At 39.5% G+C, this 21,966-nt stretch overlaps 2 protein-coding genes across 4 annotated transcripts in view; one reads left to right on the plus strand and one right to left on the minus strand.

Moving 5' to 3' along the window:
* Positions 1-699: 699 nt before the first annotated feature.
* mrps10 (mitochondrial ribosomal protein S10) lies at positions 700-2,868 on the minus strand. The gene is made up of 7 exons (XM_034900402.1): positions 2,656-2,868; positions 2,444-2,496; positions 1,711-1,780; positions 1,442-1,581; positions 1,235-1,343; positions 1,045-1,134; positions 700-948 (listed from the first exon to the last, which is right to left on the minus strand). The coding sequence occupies exons 1-7, from the start codon at positions 2,725-2,727 to the stop codon at positions 868-870; spliced, it is 615 nt and encodes a 204-aa protein (XP_034756293.1). The 5' UTR covers positions 2,728-2,868; the 3' UTR covers positions 700-867.
* A 1,035-nt stretch (positions 2,869-3,903) lies between these two features.
* The window catches only part of tulp4a (TUB like protein 4a), a 31,181-nt gene continuing 13,118 nt past the window's right edge, over positions 3,904-21,966 (plus strand). For 2 of the 3 annotated variants that reach the window (XM_034900713.1, XM_034900715.1), the window contains exons 1-5: positions 3,904-3,988; positions 6,065-7,078; positions 17,970-18,098; positions 19,022-19,183; positions 19,741-19,921. In XM_034900713.1, coding sequence (XP_034756604.1) covers positions 6,827-7,078; positions 17,970-18,098; positions 19,022-19,183; positions 19,741-19,921 — 724 coding nt within the window. In that variant the 5' untranslated portion in view covers positions 3,904-3,988; positions 6,065-6,826. Of the gene's footprint in view, positions 4,038-6,064; positions 7,079-17,969; positions 18,099-19,021; positions 19,184-19,740; positions 19,922-21,966 lie in introns of all 3 variants that reach the window. The other variant, XM_034900714.1, reaches the window with a different exon arrangement.

The raw sequence follows: 21,966 nt of genomic DNA on the forward strand, positions 1-21,966 counted from the left end.
GTTGAAAAAAGTTTCAAGGACATAATTTGAAATTGGGAAAATTTGAAGTGGGAAAAGGGTAATAAATTACAATCTATATCAGAATATTGCTATAAGTTTAAAATTGCAATATCTTATAAGTATTGTGATGATATTATATCGTGAGGCCTCTGGTAAGTCCCACCCCTAATAAATACGGGTAATTTTACCAGAAAATGTCCTTAAAATGACAGGAAGTATTAGCCTTTAATCACAGAATACGTATGCCATGTTGTTTTCACTGTTAAGCAGAAGATTAATATTAAATTCAGTGAGTTTTCACTGTTAAGCAGAAGATGAATATTAAATTCAGTGATTATGTTTTGCCCTACAGATTTTTGTACACTAATAATTCAATAAATGCTAAAAACAAATGTCTTGTGTGCTGGTCTTGTGTTCTACAGACTATATGTGTTCATCATCTAGAATACCAAAACAATGTCACTGCAGTTAGTAAAACGAACCTTGTCATATTAATGTAGAGTGTAATTAAAATCCCAATTCTGTTTAACTAATTACACAGAAAAGATGACTTAGTCATTAAATTCAGAATAAATGTAATGAAAAAAAGCAATTCCACCCTGTTTTGCCACAAAGAGACAATGAAAACACACAGACGGTAAAAGAAGACTGTTATACATAGACATAATAAATGCAAGTTCTACAGCTGGCCGTTTTTCCGTGGTGTGTTCAACTTCGTCGATGATAATGTTGAAATCTATGTGATGAGCAGTTCCCGAGTCCAGGACAAACATATGTTACTATTGCGGTTGTTCCACGTCTTCCCATTTACCAAACGTATTCTCTAAGGAAACACATCCAATAAGCATCTGTCGCTCATTACTGACTTCACTGGCTGGGCTTGTCATCAATGGGGTGGTCCTCCCACATGGGTTTAAGGATGTGATCTGGAACCTTCTCCATGGCGGTCTGATAACGTGAACAGAGAGGAAGAAAAAACAAAAGTAAATATATTGATTTATGAAGAATTGTTGCTGGTGTACGATTGGCTATGCAGTAACTAACCTTTGTCACCTCCATGGCTACCCCTTCAGGGAGGTTCCTCTGGATGTATTCAAGGTAAACCTGCGTTGTGCAGCCTGTTATATGAGACAGCTACAAAACCAGAGAAGAGACATCTTACTCTCATAACTAAATCATCACAAACAATTGTTAGGCTTAAATAACAACTACTTAGATTGTTGAGACTCATTACCTCGATGCACCGGTAGTGTGTCCTCATCTCATACTGGACCCTGTGATTTTTAAAGATGTGAACTGACTTCAGGAGTGTAAACCTCTCCATGTCCTTAGGAGGTTCATGACTGTGGCGGAGAAAAAAATATCAAAATAATGTTGAGAAAGATACGCTATAATGTATGGCTAACATTGCTACTGTCTTGTGTGGCAGCTTAGCACTCACACTTTTTTGATGTTGATGCCCAGCTCTTTAGCTGCCATGGTGGCAAAGAACTCATAGCTGTCCAACACGGCCCTGTCATGGCCTTTGACCAACACTGACACATTTTGAAACAGCGTTTCGGGCTCTTCTGTCACAGTGATCTGCAAGGAAACAAATGTAAACAGGAAACAAGATACATGCACGTGAGTGGACAACTGACTTTTCTGTGTTATTGTAATAGTAAGCCGTTAAAAAAAGACTGAGATGAATAAATTGTACTAATAATTTACCGATGCGGGTGTTGATAAAAACACTGTTGCTGTGTGGAAGGAAGTGCTGGACGCCAATGGAAGATGGGACCTGCAGGGACAGAACAGTGAATCATGTTATTTAAACATGATTCTGGGACTAAAACTGTAGGACTTGGCTTCACACTCAATCCTGTTTAAGTCCATTTAATATGTCTGTTGGAAATTTAGGTTTGGTGCATTCTGCATTGAGTAAAATCTTCAAAATGTGAGCTTTTGTTATAGTCAACAACACTCTTTGCCTTCCTTTAGTTTCAGAGCAGATTTTAGGATCAGTAGCCAAATAAACTCTGCCAATTAAAAGGCTAGACAGAGGCCAACGTTGCAGCCTTTTACACTTCTGGATGCCAAACTGGAATAATCTCCTTCATTACTTACCATTCCTATTAGTATTATTATATTATAATTACATATTTTGGTCTTAATTTATTTCATTTTTTAAAAACCCTTATGGGTTTGATCTTCTTTAACTTTTGATAAAATAGAGATTAAATCGATATAGGCTCTTTGTATATACATTTACTTATTTACTTACTAATGATAAACGTGTGCAATGCTGCTTTCACAATTGGACAACCTTATTGATAATAAGTACATTTAATTCTCAAAAGGTTGTGATGAATCTGCTGCTGCAGAACCGAACGTGCACTGGTGTTTAATACCGTTATTAATAAATAACTTAAAACGAGCGGAGAAGAAAAAAACTGTAGCCTACCTGATTATATTACATATCCTGTGACCTGAACAGGCGCCCAAAGCTCTCGGTGTCTGTAAATAAACTTACGTTAGCAGACATTTAGAGATGACATTTATTGCATAACCACCGTCTGTCACCAAATTATGAGATTTCCCGATTACTTCAAACTGCCACGTTAGTTAATTGTTCGGATATTGTATAAATATAAAAAAACATGTTAGTTACTGTACCAAATGTGAGATTCCACTAATTTTCCTTGCCAGAGAAAATAATTCTCGCCTGAGAGCCATGGGAGCAGCCATGTTTCTGGAGAAGGTGGGACAGAAGTCAAATGAACTCTTCAGTGCTGCCCTCGTGTGTACTGGAGTGTAAACTGCTACTGTGGCCACCGGATGCTTTGGAAAGCTCACGTTACAGTCTGTGGTGGGAAACTACTTCTTTAACTGACTATGGAAACTATTGGCAACCCGATTACACAGCTGGATGAGTGAGGAGGACAACCTTAATTACTAAACAGATTTTTAAATACATCTACATTGGATATCGATATTGTAGGCTTTCATACAATGCTGGGCAAAGAATTGTTCGAAGCTGATAGTGACATTTTCGCTTTCATATGAAAGACTTTATATATATATATATATATTTTGGGCACTTCTGAACCACGTGAACAGAATCATGTTAACAGACGGATATGTGTATCAACATGACTATACTATGAGTCAACAAGTCCTCCAATCCATCTTGGGAAAAAACAAGCAATTCTATGTAAAAATCAAATAATATAATATATAGGGTTCTGGCACATTTTAGACAACAATTCAAAAAACAATTAACACAATAAAACTATTGATGTCAATATCTTTATTCCGTAAGAAAAGTTGTAGAAAATAGAATTTACAGCAAAGATACAAATAAAACAGGTAACTAAGCTATCCAATGCAAACATCGAAGCAAATAAATATTAGAAAAAGGAGAGAAAAAATTATGCTATGCTTTAGGGTTAAGATAGAGATATACAGTTTTTCATAGCCTTGCAAGTTACATTACGTGTAAAGGTATCTATGAAGTGACATTGAATACATTGCAGTCAGTTTTTGTGGTCAAGGAATGTGTTGGTGGGGATCTGTTACTTCCCAAAAATTACAAAACAGGTTACCAATGTGTAAGATTTACACATATCACAGTCTTTAAAATTGTCTCCATTCCAAAACAGCACAAAGTTGCTTCTTCTATTGAAGAAAGTCCATCATATTAAGCATAGACTGTCAATATATATGCAGTCTATGATACTAACTTAGACATTATTTTTAAGAAACGTAGGCTACTCATTGTAATGACTTACAGGATCTTTTTTTTCTTCACATTTGCTGATAAGGGCTGGGCTTTTATACATCCTCATTTGCGAGAAGATGAAATTATAGATAAGTAACTCTTCAGTTATTGAACTGTGATAATTTAATTGGTCTTCACGTGCCTGTCACGTGACACCGTATCGGGCCCTGCCAGTGTACGGCAGCAAGCTGCAGGCAGAGGATCAAGCAGCAGCAGCACAGAGCAGAGGTAAGCACTTCAGTGGCCATTGATGTTTCTCCGGCTTTGTTGACGACAGGTCTGATATTATTTTTCCGAGTTATCCCCTACGCTACTAACCCATGAACATTATGAATAGCTACGTACTAATATGAAGGAAAAAGGGTTAGAATAAACAAGCGGCTAACGTGCTAGCCATAGCCTGTTAGCGACGAGTGCCAGCAGCGAATGGGCGAAGCCGAGCTCCGCTGATGGTGGCTCAGGTTCAGCTAGTTTGTCTGTTAGCCATTTAACCATCACTGGCTGCTCTTTGTGGAGAGAACAACTCAGGCAGCTAACGTTAGCATCTTGGTTAGCTGGATTAGCGTTACTGCACCCCACTGCTGACATGTTTTGATCCGTGGAGCCCACCCAGCTCTCTGTCTCGATCCAACATCCAGGATCCAGCTAGCTGTAGCACGGTCATGGGTGTTTGGCTATTTAGCATCATTTGACGGGCTTCAGCAGTATTTAAGGGACATTTAGCATCACTGGGTCTTTCTTTACATTAACGGTACAACAAATTGGCATAATATACTATATTTATTTTGCTGGAGGTAACGTTAGGTTGATGGGTTCCCCGCATACCGTCTTTTTGGAATTGATGTGGACACTATATTTTCTCATTATGATAATTGACTTTATCCCAATGTCGATTTATATTCTTATACACCAGTTGTGCATCGGATGTCATTTTATTGTACGATGACAGTCAACAGCATCCGTTAGTGCCCACTGGTCTGTCTGTCTGTCTGTCGGACCTCGTTGGATTTCTTTTATAATTGTCACTGTCTAATTTTGTTTTCTCCCTGGTCATTTATCACATTGGATCTCAAAACATGTTTCTATAATGTAGGCTACTCTTTGAAAAGATATTCTAGCCATGTACCACTTGACCAAAGCGAAACATTTTTAGTAGAAAGAAAGCAAATACAGACATTACAGCACTGCACCATCAGTATCTGATTTATTAAACAACATTGTAACTGAAAAAAACAATACATTCTATTTCAAATGTTTAGAATCTATCACCAGGTTAATTCATTATAATAGTATAATTATTTTAGAAGTTATGCATAACTGATATTTTTAAACTAACTTACCAAATATCTTTTGTACTCTCTGCAATACTCCAAAGTACCCATAGCAGTATGCATACTCCTATTTGAGAACCACTTTAGGCCATTGTTTAGTTTTTTCCCTATTTTACTGTTTATTTAACAGTTTCGCTGTGAGAGGCTGCTTTGGTACATCAGTGTAGCAAAGCCTAATAAAACAGGAGCTAAAATTAAACATGGTTCGTCTGAATAATTTAGCAGTTAGTCAAATATCCTTCCGCTGAGCAGGATAGTCCTCGAAATAAAGGGATTGCTCAGTTACAGATAATAAGTAACAGTAAGTGAGGGGTAATTTTAGGCTTGTGCATTAACATTTAAATTTCTGGCTGTGGGCAGCAGGTAAGTGCTTTTACACTGCTTGTACCCAGAAACTGTCCGCTTCATAAAACAATTCAAACAAATTAAAACACACTGCACAACTCCTTTTCAGTACATCGTGCTTTATCCACCAAATGTTCTTGACTGCCTTCCTGTCATCATCATGTTTAACGTGTAAGGCAAGGTGGACTGGAGAAAAGATGTTTTGATTTTACGGACTTGCACTCACACTCAAGTTGTTTTTTGCGTTCTCAAAATTAGAAATCAGCTCATATAGCTTTGTGTCTCTGACTTTACTGTAACAAAGTCAAGATACATATTTTTTGTAATTTTCTGCATCTATCAAGATGCTTTTCACATTAGACACAGATGCTACTGGGAGATAAATGCACATTTTCCCAATCTGACCTCATATCAGCACCAGTAATGAAAGTAGTAATGTCCTCTACACTTCTACTCTAGATTTAATAATCAATAAATAAATGCTTTGGGAAATAAGAAATCCATCTCTCGTCTACCCTATGCATCATTAGGGATTTTTATTTTCTCCAAATATTGTATTAATCGGTAGTGACAGTTTGTGTGATATATATGTGATGTGTCATGACATTCTCTTTTTCGTATTATCCAGCCGGTCCTCAATGGGATCCCTGAGGCTGGTTGAAAAGGCAGATTGGCTGACGTGATGACGTTACCGGGAGAAGCAGCTCTCCTGCAGGCTGACAGCTGATGGAGTCCCTGCTCCTCCTCTCACACACACGGCCGGGGTCGTATGAGGAGGACACGGAGCCCTGAAATGACACACTGAACTGGACAGAAACGTTACAAACCTCAACTGGAAGCACTGGGAGGTGTTGAATGGAATGGATGCATCGCCTGTTGATAAGTTTACAAGATAAAGTTTTTTCTTTTTTGGATCAGCAGACAGGAGTCTAGAATCATCTGCCACTGTGGATTTCTAAATAATCTTCTGGTACTCTCATCTGTTGCCTTGTCATTGAAACATCATCAACAAGGCAGCTCACTGATCAAATTCATCACAATGACTTGAATGAGTGCCTTTTGTTATGTATGCAGCCCATTCGGCTCTTCAATCCAGCATCGCTAAAGTCCACAGTTTTGTGACCCCATTTTTACTTTTGGGGAAGTGTTCACTGATCACCTTTTAATAATCAGTATTGCAAATCACAGAGATAGCCTAGGGAAAGGGCAAATACTATGCACCGTTGTCGCGGTCTCACATCCGACACCGAACCAGTAACCTCAGTAGAGGAGAGGCGCTCATAACAAAACCAACCCCTCCGAAGAACCCCCCTACCTCCCCTCCGGGTATTGTTTTTTTTCTTCTTTTTTTTTTTTTTTTAAATCCACCGGGGTGTAGAGAGCTGCAGAGATGTTCGCCGCCGTAGAGCATGGCCCAGTCCTCTGCAGCGACTCCAACATCCTGTGTCTGTCCTGGAAGGGCCGGATGCCCAAGAGCGAGAAGGAGAAGCCGGTGTGCAGGAAGCGCTACTACGAGGAGGGCTGGCTCGCTACCGGGAACGGTCGTGGAGTTGTCGGAGTCACGTTCACGTCCAGCCACTGCAGACGGGACCGGCCCACCCCACAGAGAGTAAACTTCAACCTCCGAGGACACAACAGCGAGGTAAGAGGAGTTTTATGGATAAAACGCACATTGGGTAATTCCTTATCAATTAAAAACTCTAATATTTGTGTTGATAAGGTAACGAACAAACGTCTAATCTGAGTAAAAATCATTGTAAAAGTTGCAATGTGGCATCCTGACTGTTTGTTTATTTTTTTATTGGTGGAGTGAGCTCCGTATTGACTTCAGGACAGCTGAAAGCCTATGCATCTTCTGCCAAAGGCTAAAAACACATCTCTTATGACTGCACCTCGGATAAAAAATAAATTAAATAAAGCATTTTTTTTTCGTTCTCTGTTAAACATGACTCTTTAAAAGTAGTTTTTTTTACATTCGTTCCATTAAAAAAAACATTGTACATTTAAAGCTTCTTAATAATACAGAGGTAGAGGACTTGGCATTAGTACCTAGATTATTGTTCCCCTTCAAACTGGCTGCTCAAACATCAGTTACATACACCTGCGATGCAGGGGAATGCAAATGACTGCAAACTATTATCTTTTTATTACTAGTAGCACTCTGGGCTCCCATAAATATGATTTAAGAGTAGAGTAGATTTCATGTTACTTTTTTCTTTACCCAGCTGCAGGGTCATGTGCTGAACGATGTCCTTGAAGCTGCAGGTCTTACTTATTTAGGGCAGGTTGCAAGTATATGGTTTAGCACAAAGTGGGTTCACTTGAGTTGAAGGGTGTCTGACCCTGTGCCGTGGCACGCTGAGAGTTTTAAGTCTTTCTACAGCATGTGATTTCACTGTTTTAACTAGAGTAGTGGTGTAATCTGTGAAATCAACTTTTGTAGTGTTTGGATGGAAGTAAGACCTCCATACTCATGGTTTGACACCCCTTTATAAGAGCTCCCTGCTGCTCCTAGTCAAAACATTTCAGTGCTCCACCCTCTGGCATTGTTCTTATCTCTCACCATCCTTATACTCGCCAAGGTTTCCCACCAGTAGTATACTCAGGCCATTTATTTTGTCACTGGAAAGATTGGCTAAATAATGTCGAGATCTATGCCTGCCATGTATTTGAACATTCCTGGCAGTATGTTGCAGAGCTGGCACAAGTGGAGATTGCACACAGGTTGTGTTTTCTCTTTTAGTGGGTGTAGCTGTTGGTCAGATGGAGCAAGGTGCTGTGTCAGCATTCCAGAAGGCAGCTGAGGGGAGAGTGGATGAATCCCTACTGAGAGTGACTGAAGCGCAGCAGAAATGTCGTTTTCTCTCTACTCACTTGAATTAGGTCCAAATACTGAAATTTCCCTTTTTATTGTTTTGGTGCATGCAGTATGGAGGAGGTCAAACCCACATAACTTTAATTTACCAACATTTTTCATAAGTGAATTTGACTTCATCCTTTTCATTTTGACACATTAATTTTAACACATACATTTTGTGTGTTAAAGTTACCAGTATCACTGTGATGGAAGTTGTATGATATTGGTATTTGTTATATTCAACTAAATCCCAATTTTGGTGTTGCAAATGCAACAGCTGTCCATCACTATTAATACACATTTCACAGCTCCTCTTTAATACACTATGCTTTATTCACCAAATGTTTTTGACTGTCTTGCCTTCATTATGATCATCATCATCATCATCATGTTTTGATAGGTAAAGCATGGTGTACTGGAAGAGACACATTTAAATTTTATGGACTTGCATTGAAGCTCACACCTTGGTGTTGATGCATTCTCAAAGTTAGAAATGGCGCCATTCAGCTGCTTGCCTAAATTACCCCATACAGCTTTGTGTCTCTGACTTTACTGTAATGCTGTTGAGATAAGTAATGCAAATGTCCCCACTGCCCTCTGACCTCATCCCAACACCAGTAATGAAAGTAGTAATGTCCTTTCCACTTCCACTCTAGATTTCAGATAAAGCAATAAATTAATGCTTTGGGAAATGCAAAATCCATTACTCGTCCACCCAATGCATAATTTGGGGTTTCTGACAGTGGTGGAAATCACACTGCCAAGTGAATTGTCAAGTTATGACAGATCTGTTTGCTCACCCACGTCATTTTATATCCCAGAGGAGAGAATGCTGTTGGCCCTATACAGTCTAACGCCAAGAAAAATGACCGCCAGACCTTGGTATATAGTGTCCAGTCCTCTCAAGGTATTAAAATATGTTTTTAGAACACGCAAAACCTTTCCTCAGGCCAACATTATTTCATGTTTTAAATGTAGTTTTTAAAGAGCTATGTCACTGCATTTGGGTAACCTTTCCCTGTCTAAAAAACCTGCATGCTCAGCAGTCACGTCTCCTGACAACCCTGTCCTTTAAACATCACCACTGTCATTGAACACTTGGAGTCATTGGTGACGAGTGTCCTTTCACGTAAATTAGCCCAAGACATGTTATGAATGACTACACAAACAAAAATGCAACATGAATTCTTTAGGAGTCCAGTCCTGCCAAGATCAATACTCATGCCAGCATCTTTAAGTTTGGCCATTATTCCTGTTGATGTATCAGACCCCGGTGTCCTGTGATCATTCTAATGTAAGCGAGCGTCGGAATGGATGTGTCTTTTGGACTCTGCCCAAAACAGGCAATGTAGTAAAGTACAGGGCGGATCTTAAGCTGTCAGACATCAATTAAGAAAAGGACAGACGGGTAGAGGACTGTATTCCTGTAGAGTGTTGCACTGCCTCTCTCTCTCTCTGGATAAAGGGTTTGATTTACACTTGAGTACACTGATGATTTAAAAAAAAAAATAGAAAAGAAAAAAAAAGTTTGCACTCATAGCACTAAAAGATACTTTAGATAAAAGCATCTTGTGTTGTGGTGAAGCTCTGCTCTTGTCCTGCTGGAGCACCTATTTTGTAGGGTCTTGTGATGTTTTTCAGATAATGAAAATGTTTTGCAGGTCCAAGGTCTGTAGTACATCTCTGATGAAGGTTTGCTCTCCTATGTGTCTAATTCCCCTTCAGCCAGGATGAGAGAAGATAACAAGGTAACAGCTTCAAAGGGAGAAAGGTGTGTGGGGCCATGCTCCTTTTGTTCTCTCCCACAGCCATCTTTTCACAGTGGGTGTCAATGGAAACCTACTTTATATTCAATGTTTTGTGTTTTTCATGGAGCTTGGTTGCTTAGCAGAAATGCTTAGACCCATATTAGACTATTAATTCAGTATTCTATTCTTATTATACTCCATATCAACTTAGAATAGAATACTGAATTAATAGTCTAATATGGGTCTAAGCATTTCTAACCCCCCCCCCCAATATTTAGTTTACAGTAATGTAAAACAGAAAAGCAAATTGGTACATTAGAGTAGCTGGAACCAGTGAATGTTTGGCATTTTCGGTTGAAATAGTTGCTGAGTGGTTTTCTGTCGATCGATTAATCAACTAATCATTTCCACACTAGTCTTGTCGTTGATTGTTTTGTTTTTCAAAATGATGTGGTTAAGTGGACTGATTTTAACTCTCTATTGTTCTATAGGAGTTTTTCACATTATGGCTTTTGCACACACTTTGTCTTACATCACAAAATAACAGTTAAAGTCTGTTTGAGTAAACTTTCTTTATAGACTAAAAATAAATCAGACAGAAGAAAATGTGGCCACGATTGTCTTGATGCTATTTTTTGTTTTATATAATTTTCTAATCAGAGCTACTGACCTTTAGCAGCAGGTGTGTCAGTTACACCACACTTAAAATTAAAAATAGATGAAAGCAAAAAGTTTTGCATCTTTTAATGTCACTATTCGGATGCTGCAGCGTAATTCCTCTGGGACAGGCATCGGAATAGATCAACGCCTCTTGACAATCTTTTTGCTTTTTATTCCATTATAGTGCACTCAAATGCTTGAGCAGATCAGTCACTAGGAGTCGGTTCATTCTCCATGAGAGCTGCACATCTGAGGCAGGCTTGAAATGTTGGCCACAAATGCAGGGTTTGGGTAAATTGTCAGAATCCCGGCAACTTCTTTAGCTTGGCTATTTGTTTTAGGGTACAATTGTACATACGTGCTTTACTAGAGGCCCTTTCACACTTGCACTGCGAATCCTGAAATTATCTAGACATTACCCAGCAGAGCGGTTTGTGAGAACACAAACAGTTGGATCGGACCTCAAACAGAGTTGACCCGACCAGCTCCCCCAGTACAAAGACCGTGTAATCTCCAACTGAGCCCTTTTGTGGGGAGCATTCACGGCGAGCGAGTGGGCGGGTTGATGTTTCTATAATGCGGCTGGTGAAACCGGAAGAAAACAAACACCAGATGATGAAGACAAAGGGTGATTGACACAAGGACGGCAGGAAAGGCAACGAAGTTCGGAAACTTCTGTCAGTAAGGACCAATGTTGATATCTTCAGTCAGATTCGAGGAACGACAAGATCTCTGACTCTGTTCTTTATGATAAAAATACAAACTGTCTTGGACTGCAGTAATCCACGTCATGCCCTGTCCCCTGTATGCTCAAGCCAGGCACCACACCTCATCTAAACCAATCAGAGTATTTCCAGTAAGTGAAAATGCGTCTGACACATACACGTTGAATCTCCTGTTGCGTACTTTGTGTGTGAAAGGGAAAACTCCGGAGAAGGGCCGCACAAGATAATCCTGACATTGTCTTGAGTGAAAATATCCGCTGCACCAATACTGTTATGTTGTAGAGTCAGTGTGCTGTAGGTTGTATAATGTTTCTTTCTATTACTTTTAATAATTGAGTTATTCTTTAAATAATTTTTCAAATTTTTACAATTCTAAAATCTTAATATATTGGTGGTTATTTTGAAGATTAAAAGCCTCCTTAGTGCTGCAACGTCATGGCTCATTAGGTGTATTGTTGCTACAGTGGGTAGTAGTTGTTTTCAGTTAGAAAGTACAAATGCATCTCCAATTTCCATACCGTATACGCTGGGAGAGAAAGAAGAACATTAAGAGATGATCTCAAGGCGGGATGTTGCTCAAAATATGCATTCTTTTAATGTCATTAGCACAATGTAATTGTATTTATGAATTGTTGTGACTGAAAGCCGTTTTTAGTGATGGATTTAAAGTTGTGTGACTGCTGAAACAGTTGTACATGGTAGTTAAAAACACGTGTTCATACTAAGGGTGTATTATTGCAGGAGTCCCACCTGTTGGTTTTCCCTTTGAGGCCAGATCCAGGCTCTTTACTAATCCAAAAGAGACCGGTGACCCCAGGGCACCAGCTCATGTATACCTCAGCTCATGTTTCGTTGCGCTGTTGTCCTCTGTAAATGCTTCATTCAATACTTCATGGGGTCTTTACACTCTTCTCCTAATAATGCTCATCGTGATGGATCAGAGGGAACCACTCTCTTAGCTGAACCACACCACTAGATTGTCCTCTCTGCCTTTCATTTTTCACTTGTAATGTATTCATGCGTTTAAAGTTGTTTCCTGGCGAAGCTTTATAAATAAATCAGTGATATCTCTGCTAGATGGCCTGTGCAAGAACCAGCACTGACCTGGGACCTGTACAGTTCTTCTAAATGGCAGTACAACTACCTTGCCTGTTCAGACTTAATGGGGACCATAATAAAGAATTTCCAGACAGACAGAATGCTGCATAAATTTCCTTGCTATACAAGCGGATGAAAGTCTGAGTAAAGTCATCACTTTTTATGGGCTGCATTTCTGCCATTTCCTTTAGTGTCACTCACCTCTGTCCATCACCACCTGTGTACTGACACTTTTCCGTGTACCCTGGTCTTGTTATATTTTCTAATTAGTTCCTATTTCTGCACCACAGCACTCCATCCTCCACCCCTTCTATCAGGATATCCTCCCCTGTCCTGGTCACTGTCATGCCTTTACACATCTTCCTTTAGAGCACTATCTTCTACTCTTTTCTAGTCTGGCCTTTTGACATTAGAATCCCGGCTCGGGATTGAAGAGTACACGACCCTTCACTCCATTAAACGGTCTCAGCAAATGTGCATATTGGAAATGGCTTTAGAGTGCTAATCCATCCTTGGAGAGGACATGTTGCATAATACTAAGACTTGGCTGCTTCCTTAGATCCAGGTGTACTTGTCTGCTTGCTAGAAATCTTCTAAGACGGGCAATGTGGCTTGTGCACGCAGGTGCTCTTTGATATTAGCGTTGTTTGTAGTCAGTGACCAGATGGACATATCTACACACTTGAGTTCACTTTGTTTTAGAGTTGTGCTATTTGCAGGATAAAAGCTTCTTATGTCAGCAAAAGGCTGTGAACACAAAACAAATTGAAAATGTAAGCACCATACTCCTTATGTATGTCTTTTTGTTTGCTGCTTTATGTTTCAGAAAAGTTCAGTAGGTTCAGTAATTGCCTGACATATAATAAAAACACAAACTGATACAGTTCTCTACTTGTCAGTTTGATTCAGCTCAACCCATTGCTTTGACATTTTTATTAATGAATAGTCCAGAAACGCATCTCAGGAATGGCAAAAACTATTAAATACAACATAGTAAACTGTAGACAAGTTATTGTCTTGTCATGCTACAGATTGTTTTATGCTTGTCATGTAATTACGCACAATGTCCTACTGCATTTCCCGTTAAAACATATTTCACTTTTTATAAATGTAATATGAAGAGCCAATTAAATATCAATAACATCCTTGTGGCTACCATGTGAGCAGGGACATACAGTATACTGAATATAATTATCATTTTATTGATCTTTTCGACATTCAGTCTGATGTAAAGTCAGTACCATGTACTCAACAACCGTCAAAGACCAGTGTAGGGAGGAGGTATGACCAAAACAATCTGCATACATTAAATAATAAATCACAAGTTACAATTACACTGTTGAACAATCATTTAACTGCACAGACAAGTCGGTGTGTCTACCTTGCCAACACCCTGAGTACACAGTTTGCCTGCAGCTACTTTCCTCCACCCAGTAATAAGCAATGTAAATTCTATTATCAAATATTGATATTGAAGTTTTTATCATTCGTAAACATTTCAGATTCTACGTCCCCTGAAGGTCCTGTCCCATTGCCCTTTCTGTCACTCTGCAAAGCACTCCGGCCTTTTGGCTTTTTATATCAGCGCAGCACTTCTCTTTAATTGAGTTTTGCGTCTGATTTAATATCATGTCAGACTCAGAATCAGAGGAGAGGGTGGAGGGGAAGGGTAGAGTGTTTCTTTCTTGCTTGCTCACACTATCAGCTTTTACTCTCTGCCAGATGGTTTGACTTTGAAATGATTCTTCTTATTAGTTAAGTGTGGGCCAGCATTTTTCAATTTGTCTTTTTTTATACCTGCCCTTGCATGTTATAATTTATGTTTTTTTTATTCCGTTTTACCGATTAATAAGTCTGTTTGATGCGTCTATTATTGCCGTGCTGCTATCCGAATTTCCCATGTGTGACTAAAAAGACTAAACTGAACTAGGTTTTTTTGTACATTTTGTATGTTTTTTTGTAACTATAACGTTTTCCAGCCTATTTAGGGTATAAACCCATGAAAAGTGCATGTGTGCCTAACTTTCATCATGCAATGTATAGTGTCATTTATAGTATGTGCATGAATAGATGTGAGCAAAAAAACAAAAAACACATTTGATTTGTAAAAGTTTGACTAAATAATCTCCAGCTCTACTTGAACTTGAAGACATTGAGGTCCTATTCTACCACTCCAGCCTACTCATTTGTAACCTTTTCGCAAAAAAGAAAGGAAAAGAAGGTGCTAGAGACCAGTGTTGGACCCATGTGTTCCTGACTGCGGTGTCACAGTGTCCTCTCACTTCTGCTGACTCCAATGCAACCCAAAGCTGTCTCTTGATTTGATTTGGTCTCCTCAGTCAAGTTGCTAGGGTCGGCTCAGCTCCCAGTCTCCAAGTCCCAGCAAGAGGCCAGGGCTGCAATGACAAGAGAAAAAGCACTGCGGGAGTAAAGACAGTACCAACTTTACAAAGAGAGATTGTCAATGGCCGTGCACTGGCCAGGGTTAAAGGGATCGTAAACCTGTAGTCTCTTCTTCTATTGGTTTGCCTAGCCTGAAAACACCTGGCTTTATGCTTTTTTTTTTAGTTGTGCTGCATTTTTAAAATGTATTTTTTTTATTTTTTTATTCTAAGGTACTTTTGAATGGGTATTTGAGCACATGGGCAATAATTACATTGTGCATAGTGATTCTTTAAGTCTGCATATGTTTGCATTTGTGCTTGTGCCTGTTCTGTTCATGAGCCCTTAGGCCCCTTGCTGTCCAGTGGCTTACCACTCTTATTCTGTCTGTCTCCATGTGACGTCTGAGCTCCCAGATCGCTGCGTAACAGTGAGGTGCTCAGCTGTCCCCCTTGCAGGATGCCTGACCAGCTCACACTAATCTACACTCTGAGTTAAATTTACACACGCATACACAGATTTTCTCACCTCCACAAGGCTGCAGAGGCAAAACACAGCATGTGTAATCCTGATGCTAATTCCTTCATTTTTGTTATTAGATTGGATCTTTTTGTTAGTTTATGTACTGTGAAATTGATGTTAGAATTATACAAACTGGTGCTCCTACCTAAAATAAAGCCTTATTTCTACATTGGATGGAGCTGAATTAGGTTGTATAATACTATTCAAAAAATGAATTTTGCTCACCAGAGGTTGTAGACAGTGCATAAGAGTAACAAGACACATTTGTAATACCCCATTGAGATCCTTGAGCATGGAAATGTGTTATCTTTGACAACACTACCGCCGAAGCTTGTCAGCTTTGCATCCACCGAGCCTTGCCGCATCGGGTGACTGCTGTTGCTGAATGATAGATGGCAGGCCTTTTTTTAATGGTCCGTGAATATGGTCATCTCGGTCAGTATGACATAGAGACCTTAGCTGCGGACCTGCAACAGGCCAGGTCTCATTGTTTCCTCTTTCCTGTGGTTTGGCAGCTGAGATGCACCTATAGAGCAACATTAGGATTTACTGTGTACCGTTGGAAGTGGAAGTAAAAACACAGTAAATCCGGCTCACAGGACACCTTATTGCTGAGGGAGCAGAGCCAGGAGAGTGATGACTCCTACTGTTTACTCATTACACTGAAGGGCTGCACATGGTGGATTCATATAAACATGTTTTTGTGAGTTACTTTAAGTTCGCCTGGGACAACCCTGTGTTTTATCACTTCTGACATAACAATACACAGAAAGTGACTAATAGGGAATTGTTGGGAAACCTTGCAGAATAAATGTAATTGGTAACTGGAGTTACCTCAACATTGCTGCTATAATTGCATAGAAAAGTCTTAAACTAGAAAATGTTAGTCATTTTCTGTATTTATAGGAGCATTACTCATGGACACAAAAAATTGCTTACTATATAACTTTACTGTAGAACTTGGACCAAAAACTCTATAATATGTTGATTGTTATATACTCCAGCTGCTTTGATTTGATTGCAAAGCGAAAGAATGATGTTATTGATCAATCAAGCACCTTCTAAGTTTAACTTGTTATTAATGTATTTACAGATGATGGTTTCAACCATCGTCTCCCTCATTAAACACTAAGCCTTCACTGTGTTATGTATCTTCAGTGTTCGTTTCCCCTGAAGCTTAAGCAGCTTAATGTTGACGTTGAAGATGTTATAGAGTATATAGCTGAGGGGAGAATGATTGCTTACTTTGGTTTTCTTTAACCTTTCTGTAACTTTCTCTTCTCAGAGGAATAAAAAATTGTTGTAGGAACACATCGTTGTTAACACCTGTTCCACTGCGCCGTGGATATTGGATTGGACTGCGTCTTTGTTGTGTGGGGTTAGGAGGGGGATGTTGTTGTTTTGGGGTGGGAAAAAAAACAGACTGGTTGGGTAATCCAACTCTCAGCCACTGATCTATTGGATGTGGACTCAGAGAACATAAGCCTCACTAAAACCTGCCCTGTGCTGTGTGTTTGAACGTGTACAGCCCATGTGCTTCACTCAGCGAGAGCAGAGCTGCTCCCTGTTTAGGATTATTCCTCTTGGAATAGGCTGAGTCATGCTACAGAAGACCAGACAGATAGACGTGTAGGGAGAGAAGGAGGCTGGATGGAGATTGTAATTGGTGTTTTCGAGAGGGGTGACACTAACAAAGAAAGAGATTATGAACAGTTAGATCGATACTGCTCTCTGCCAGTGATCAACACCTTATTCCTCTGCAACTCATTCCTTAGGCTTATGATGATCCATGTCTATGTCTACTAACCTCTGGGCAAATACAGAAACCAATGAATAGGTGAGTCTCTGGTGCAGAGGCTGTAGTTTACAGTATGTCTGTCTGATCTTGAAACCACAATATAATATTTTCTGTTGGGACATTTGTGCATCGGTGCCCTTTTTTGCATCTCAACAAAATAGAAATATAACCTGTGCATTGAAACATACGCAATATTGGCTTCCCATTATTGACACCATAATGTCTCAAACAAGGAGGGACACTCATGTTTGAAGAGAAGTGTAGCGTGGTTTGAATCTCATTGTCTTTAATATTCAGGATATAAGCAGCTCCTTTTTCCAACTTTTTCAAAATGAGGTTAACCCACTTTGTGATATATTTTCATCTGGTTCGCTGCTAAATTTAGCTCATTGAAATGTGGGAACTTGGATTTTACTTTCTGGGTTTTAGGTGTTTAAGCTGACGCCCCAATTTACTTGCAGTGAGTGTGCAGGCAAGAGTTTTGATCAAGGACAGTCTGACAATGCATTGTGTTGTTGATCATCTCACATTAACTGTTGTACAAAGCTGTTTCACAAAAAGGCCAGTGCTAAATCCTTTGCTTGCCATACACACAACACTATCTGGAGTTAGTTAATTTGCATAGTTCTCTGAAAATGCCTATCTTACTAGAGAACACTGACATGGTCACAGACGATGGCCATCAAAAGGACACAGGACAGTCTCTCTAATGATAGTTTTTGTCCTTTTTCTGTGTCTTTAAGGTGGTCTTGGTGCGGTGGAATGAGCCCTTCCAGAAACTGGCTACGTGTGATACAGATGGAGGGATCTTTGTTTGGATCCAGTATGAGGGCCGCTGGTCCGTGGAGCTGGTCAATGACCGTGGAGCGCAGGTAAAACACATTATACAGAAATGGGACATAATTTAAATCGGTAATTAAAATGCTTTTTTTATTGCAAACTGAGTAATAATATGGAAAGCATGTACAGAAATACAAGTAGTATTCATGAAAATGTAATGGCGTTCATATACATAGCAAGTATAAGCACGATATGAAACGGTAATGGGAGCAAAACAAGTACCTTCAACAACAAAGTATTTCAACAGAAAAAGTAGGGTTAAACACCAGCACGGAGAAAAAGATATCACTTGCTTGCACATTCATGCCATGTTGTAACTGACTGAGCCATTTTTGTCCAACAATTTCCAACTGGAAAAAAACTCCCTCTCATAGCATGTGCTGATTTTGATAATCGCCAATCAATGTACAGTGGGTCACTGTCATTCGTTAAGATTAGTCTGACATATCCTGATGGCATTTTCTCTTTTGTGTCCCTTTTTTAAATGACAAAATCTAAATCTCTAAAGTTTTTTGAAGTCCTGATCTATGCCATCATTAGAGTCCAGTTAGTGAGAGTACGTAGGCACCTAAAACACTTTGAAATTGATAATACAGGCCAGAACCACCTCATTCTTGCTGGAAAAATATTGTATTTTACATTATTTGCTTTTTAGAATAAAAAGCCCATTATAATTCTCCAAAAACACAATTAGGCATCCTCAAATTCCTTGTTCTATCTGGACAACAGTCCAAAGATAATCAATTTACTATCATAAGATTGATGCAAATTGAATATCAAAACAATGGCCATATTAGTAAATCCAGTAATTCTTTAATTTCTTCATTAGAAAATAACAGTTAAAATGAAATCAGTATAAAAAGTCTGTGTTGGATAATGCTGTTTTTTTAAATAATCAAGCTAGCATCTTATTCTCATCATTTCATCCTTAACTAATATGTCTGGTGCCCTGTAGGTGAGTGACTTCACCTGGTCCCATGATGGCACCCAGGCTCTTATTTCCTACCGTGATGGCTTTGTACTGGTGGGATCAGTCAGCGGGCAGAGACACTGGTCCTCCGAGATCAATCTGGAAAGCCAGATTACCTGTGGTATCTGGACCCCCGATGACCAGCAGGTAACGCACGCATGCCACAGAATTGGGATGGGTATGACGCTTCCACCTACAGTAGCACTATGCCAGTTGAATTTTTTTGTTGAATTTTATTGAACGCTAATAGAAATAGTTTTAGGTTGTTATTTGCCACTTGTAGTATGTGGACTTTTCATTCAGATCACAAAGACAAGCCCTGAGGGAGGTTATCTGTGAGTGACAGCAACCGTCCTCTGTCTTGAATGTGTTGTGGTTTGTAAGGCTATTTTTTTTGCCTTCATGCTGTTAAATTGTCGGCTCAGGTTGGACATCATCAAACTTCAAAGTCTGTATATGTGTCTCTGTCTTTGTTCATTGACTTCATCCCATTAATGTCTATTTCTAAGTTGTTTTGTTCGTGATATGGATTTCTCTTGGCTTTCTTTTGTCTATCTGACACCTCCTTGTCTATTTTTAAGTGTGCCTCCCTTTCCATCTTTTTTCTTTGTTTTTGTGTCCAAGTTCATGTTGAAGTCTGTGATTTTTCTTTTTTTTCTCTCCTTTCTTTGTCTCTCTAATAACTGTTTAATATGTCTCTCTAGGTGTTGTTTGGTACTGCAGATGGACAGGTGATAGTGATGGACTGCCATGGGCGCATGCTGGCCCACATTCTGCTGCATGAGTCGGATGGCATTGTCAGCATGTCCTGGAACTACCCCAGTTTCCTGGTGGAGGACAGCAGTGAGAGCGACACAGACTCTGACGACTACCCCCCACTGCAAGGTGAGCTGCTTAGGGTTTGATTTAAAATAAACGGCTCTTTGGGGCTTCTTCGGGCACGCAACGGAAAAATGCATTACATGAAATTGTGTCCATCGTAGACATGATGTAAGAGTATAATCTGATGTAGAATTGGAGGGTAATACAGGTTTATCTAGTTAGGAGTTGTGCCTATACGGAGTGTAGTGCAGGGGTAGAGTAGTCCAGCTGTTTGTTATGTAGACACCTCTGTGTAGAAGAAAGCAGATATGGGACCATCTCTTAGTGTAAAACTCCTCCCACCTTTTACCTCTACCCTTTACTGCTCCATCAGTTCTTCCACATGCTCTTAGTCCAAGGCCAAATATTCCCACCTGGGGGCACCAGGTGGTGACACAAGTTATCGCTGGGAGGTCTGCACTATATTATCATTAGTAGCTCAGTCCCTCTTGTCTTCTGATGAATATTTTAGAATTGGGTACAAGTGGATGTAAACTGTGCCAGGGATGTCTGTCAAGTCATTAGATTAATATTAAAATTAAATTATCTATGAATGAGATGTAAAAGAAAAAATAATCATGAAAAGTAATTGATCAGATCACAAAACACTCGTAGCACTTTTCATTGTCTTTGTCATGTTTAAATCTCGAGATACCAGCTTTGCCCTGCTCAATAGTACACAGGGTAGTATACTCTGTTCTTCAATAAGCCACCAAGTACCTGTATACCCACTACAACCTTGGCTTTGCTCATTTACTAAAGGTTGTAGTGGATTAAGGACTTTGTAAGTAATAATACAGGCAGTCAAAGTTAACAGAAAAAACGAAATAAAAAGAAGTAAAGTCATCCTGAAATATGATAATTATGGCAAGTTGTCCCAGCCAGACTGCACACTGTGGCTATCAAAACCATGTGCTTTTCTTTTCATACCATTTTGCCTGTGAAAATATGTTTTATTTTGTTTGGAGTACACTTGTGGGCTGAAATGCAAAATGTATTTATAGTATATATTATAGTTGGAAGGATAAGTAATTTGTGATGCTGAGCTCACAAGGGATTCGGGCCATTTAATGAAGCTTCAGAAATGAAGAGGTGACTATTCAACTAGTTTCCACTTCTCTGCCAGTTGTATTAGGGAGGGAGAGGCGCAATAAAACAAAAGAGTGTGACCAAATGGAAGGTGGGTCGGGGGGCTGCGGTGAAAGATGGAGGGCAGGAGGTGGAGGAGGGGCATAGTGAAATAGCTCTCCTGACATTGGGCTGATGTTGCCACTGGACCTCCTGTTAGCTCTTAATGCTGCAGTAGCTGTTGTCATAACAGCAGCAGATGTCACAGTGTAAGGGTGTGCGTCACTAGATTCTTCATGTGCAACACACTTACAGTATAGTCAAGTGGACAATTGGATTAGAAGAAAACCTGGAAAAGCAAGTGCATTGTCTTGACTGACACAAAATAAGCATCTCTTTGAAATGTCTGAAAACAACACTGTCTAGCTAGCAGTGTTTGTCTAGCCGTGCAACAAAAAATCCCCTCAGTGAAAATATTCTGATTGAAAAATTCTGATTGTATCTGCAGTGGTGCTATCTTTAACCAAATCCCCCAGGACTCCCCTAGAATATGTTTACCTGCAATGTCAGAGATATGAGTGTGATGTAGACTGCATGCTTTCATTAGCAATTTATAAAATTATTTTCAGATTCTTTGGATTCAAATGTTTTTGTTAATTCTCTAATGATGCATTTTTATATTTGCCTTGCTATGCTGACAGCCTACAGATACATGCAATGGTAGTACTTAAGAACACTCAGCAGTTAGGCTGAGAGCACGTCAGTTCACTGTCCAATGGAAATACCTAGATGGCCAGTGTATATCCTGTGCACTTGGACATAAACAGTCACATAAGAGTTGCATGTGTTTAGCTTTCTCCACCTTTTGGCTACTCTCGCTGTGTACACCACCCCACGTAACAGCCACATTTTTATTGGTTCCTGTTTGGGTTTTTTTGCCTTCTTTTTCTCCAGAGCTTATTTAGTCCCAGTTGCTGTACTGGTAAGGGTCTGTCCTCCTC

This window comes from Etheostoma cragini, chromosome 18, assembly GCF_013103735.1.
Source record: "Etheostoma cragini isolate CJK2018 chromosome 18, CSU_Ecrag_1.0, whole genome shotgun sequence".
Lineage (NCBI taxonomy): Eukaryota > Metazoa > Chordata > Actinopteri > Perciformes > Percidae > Etheostoma > Etheostoma cragini.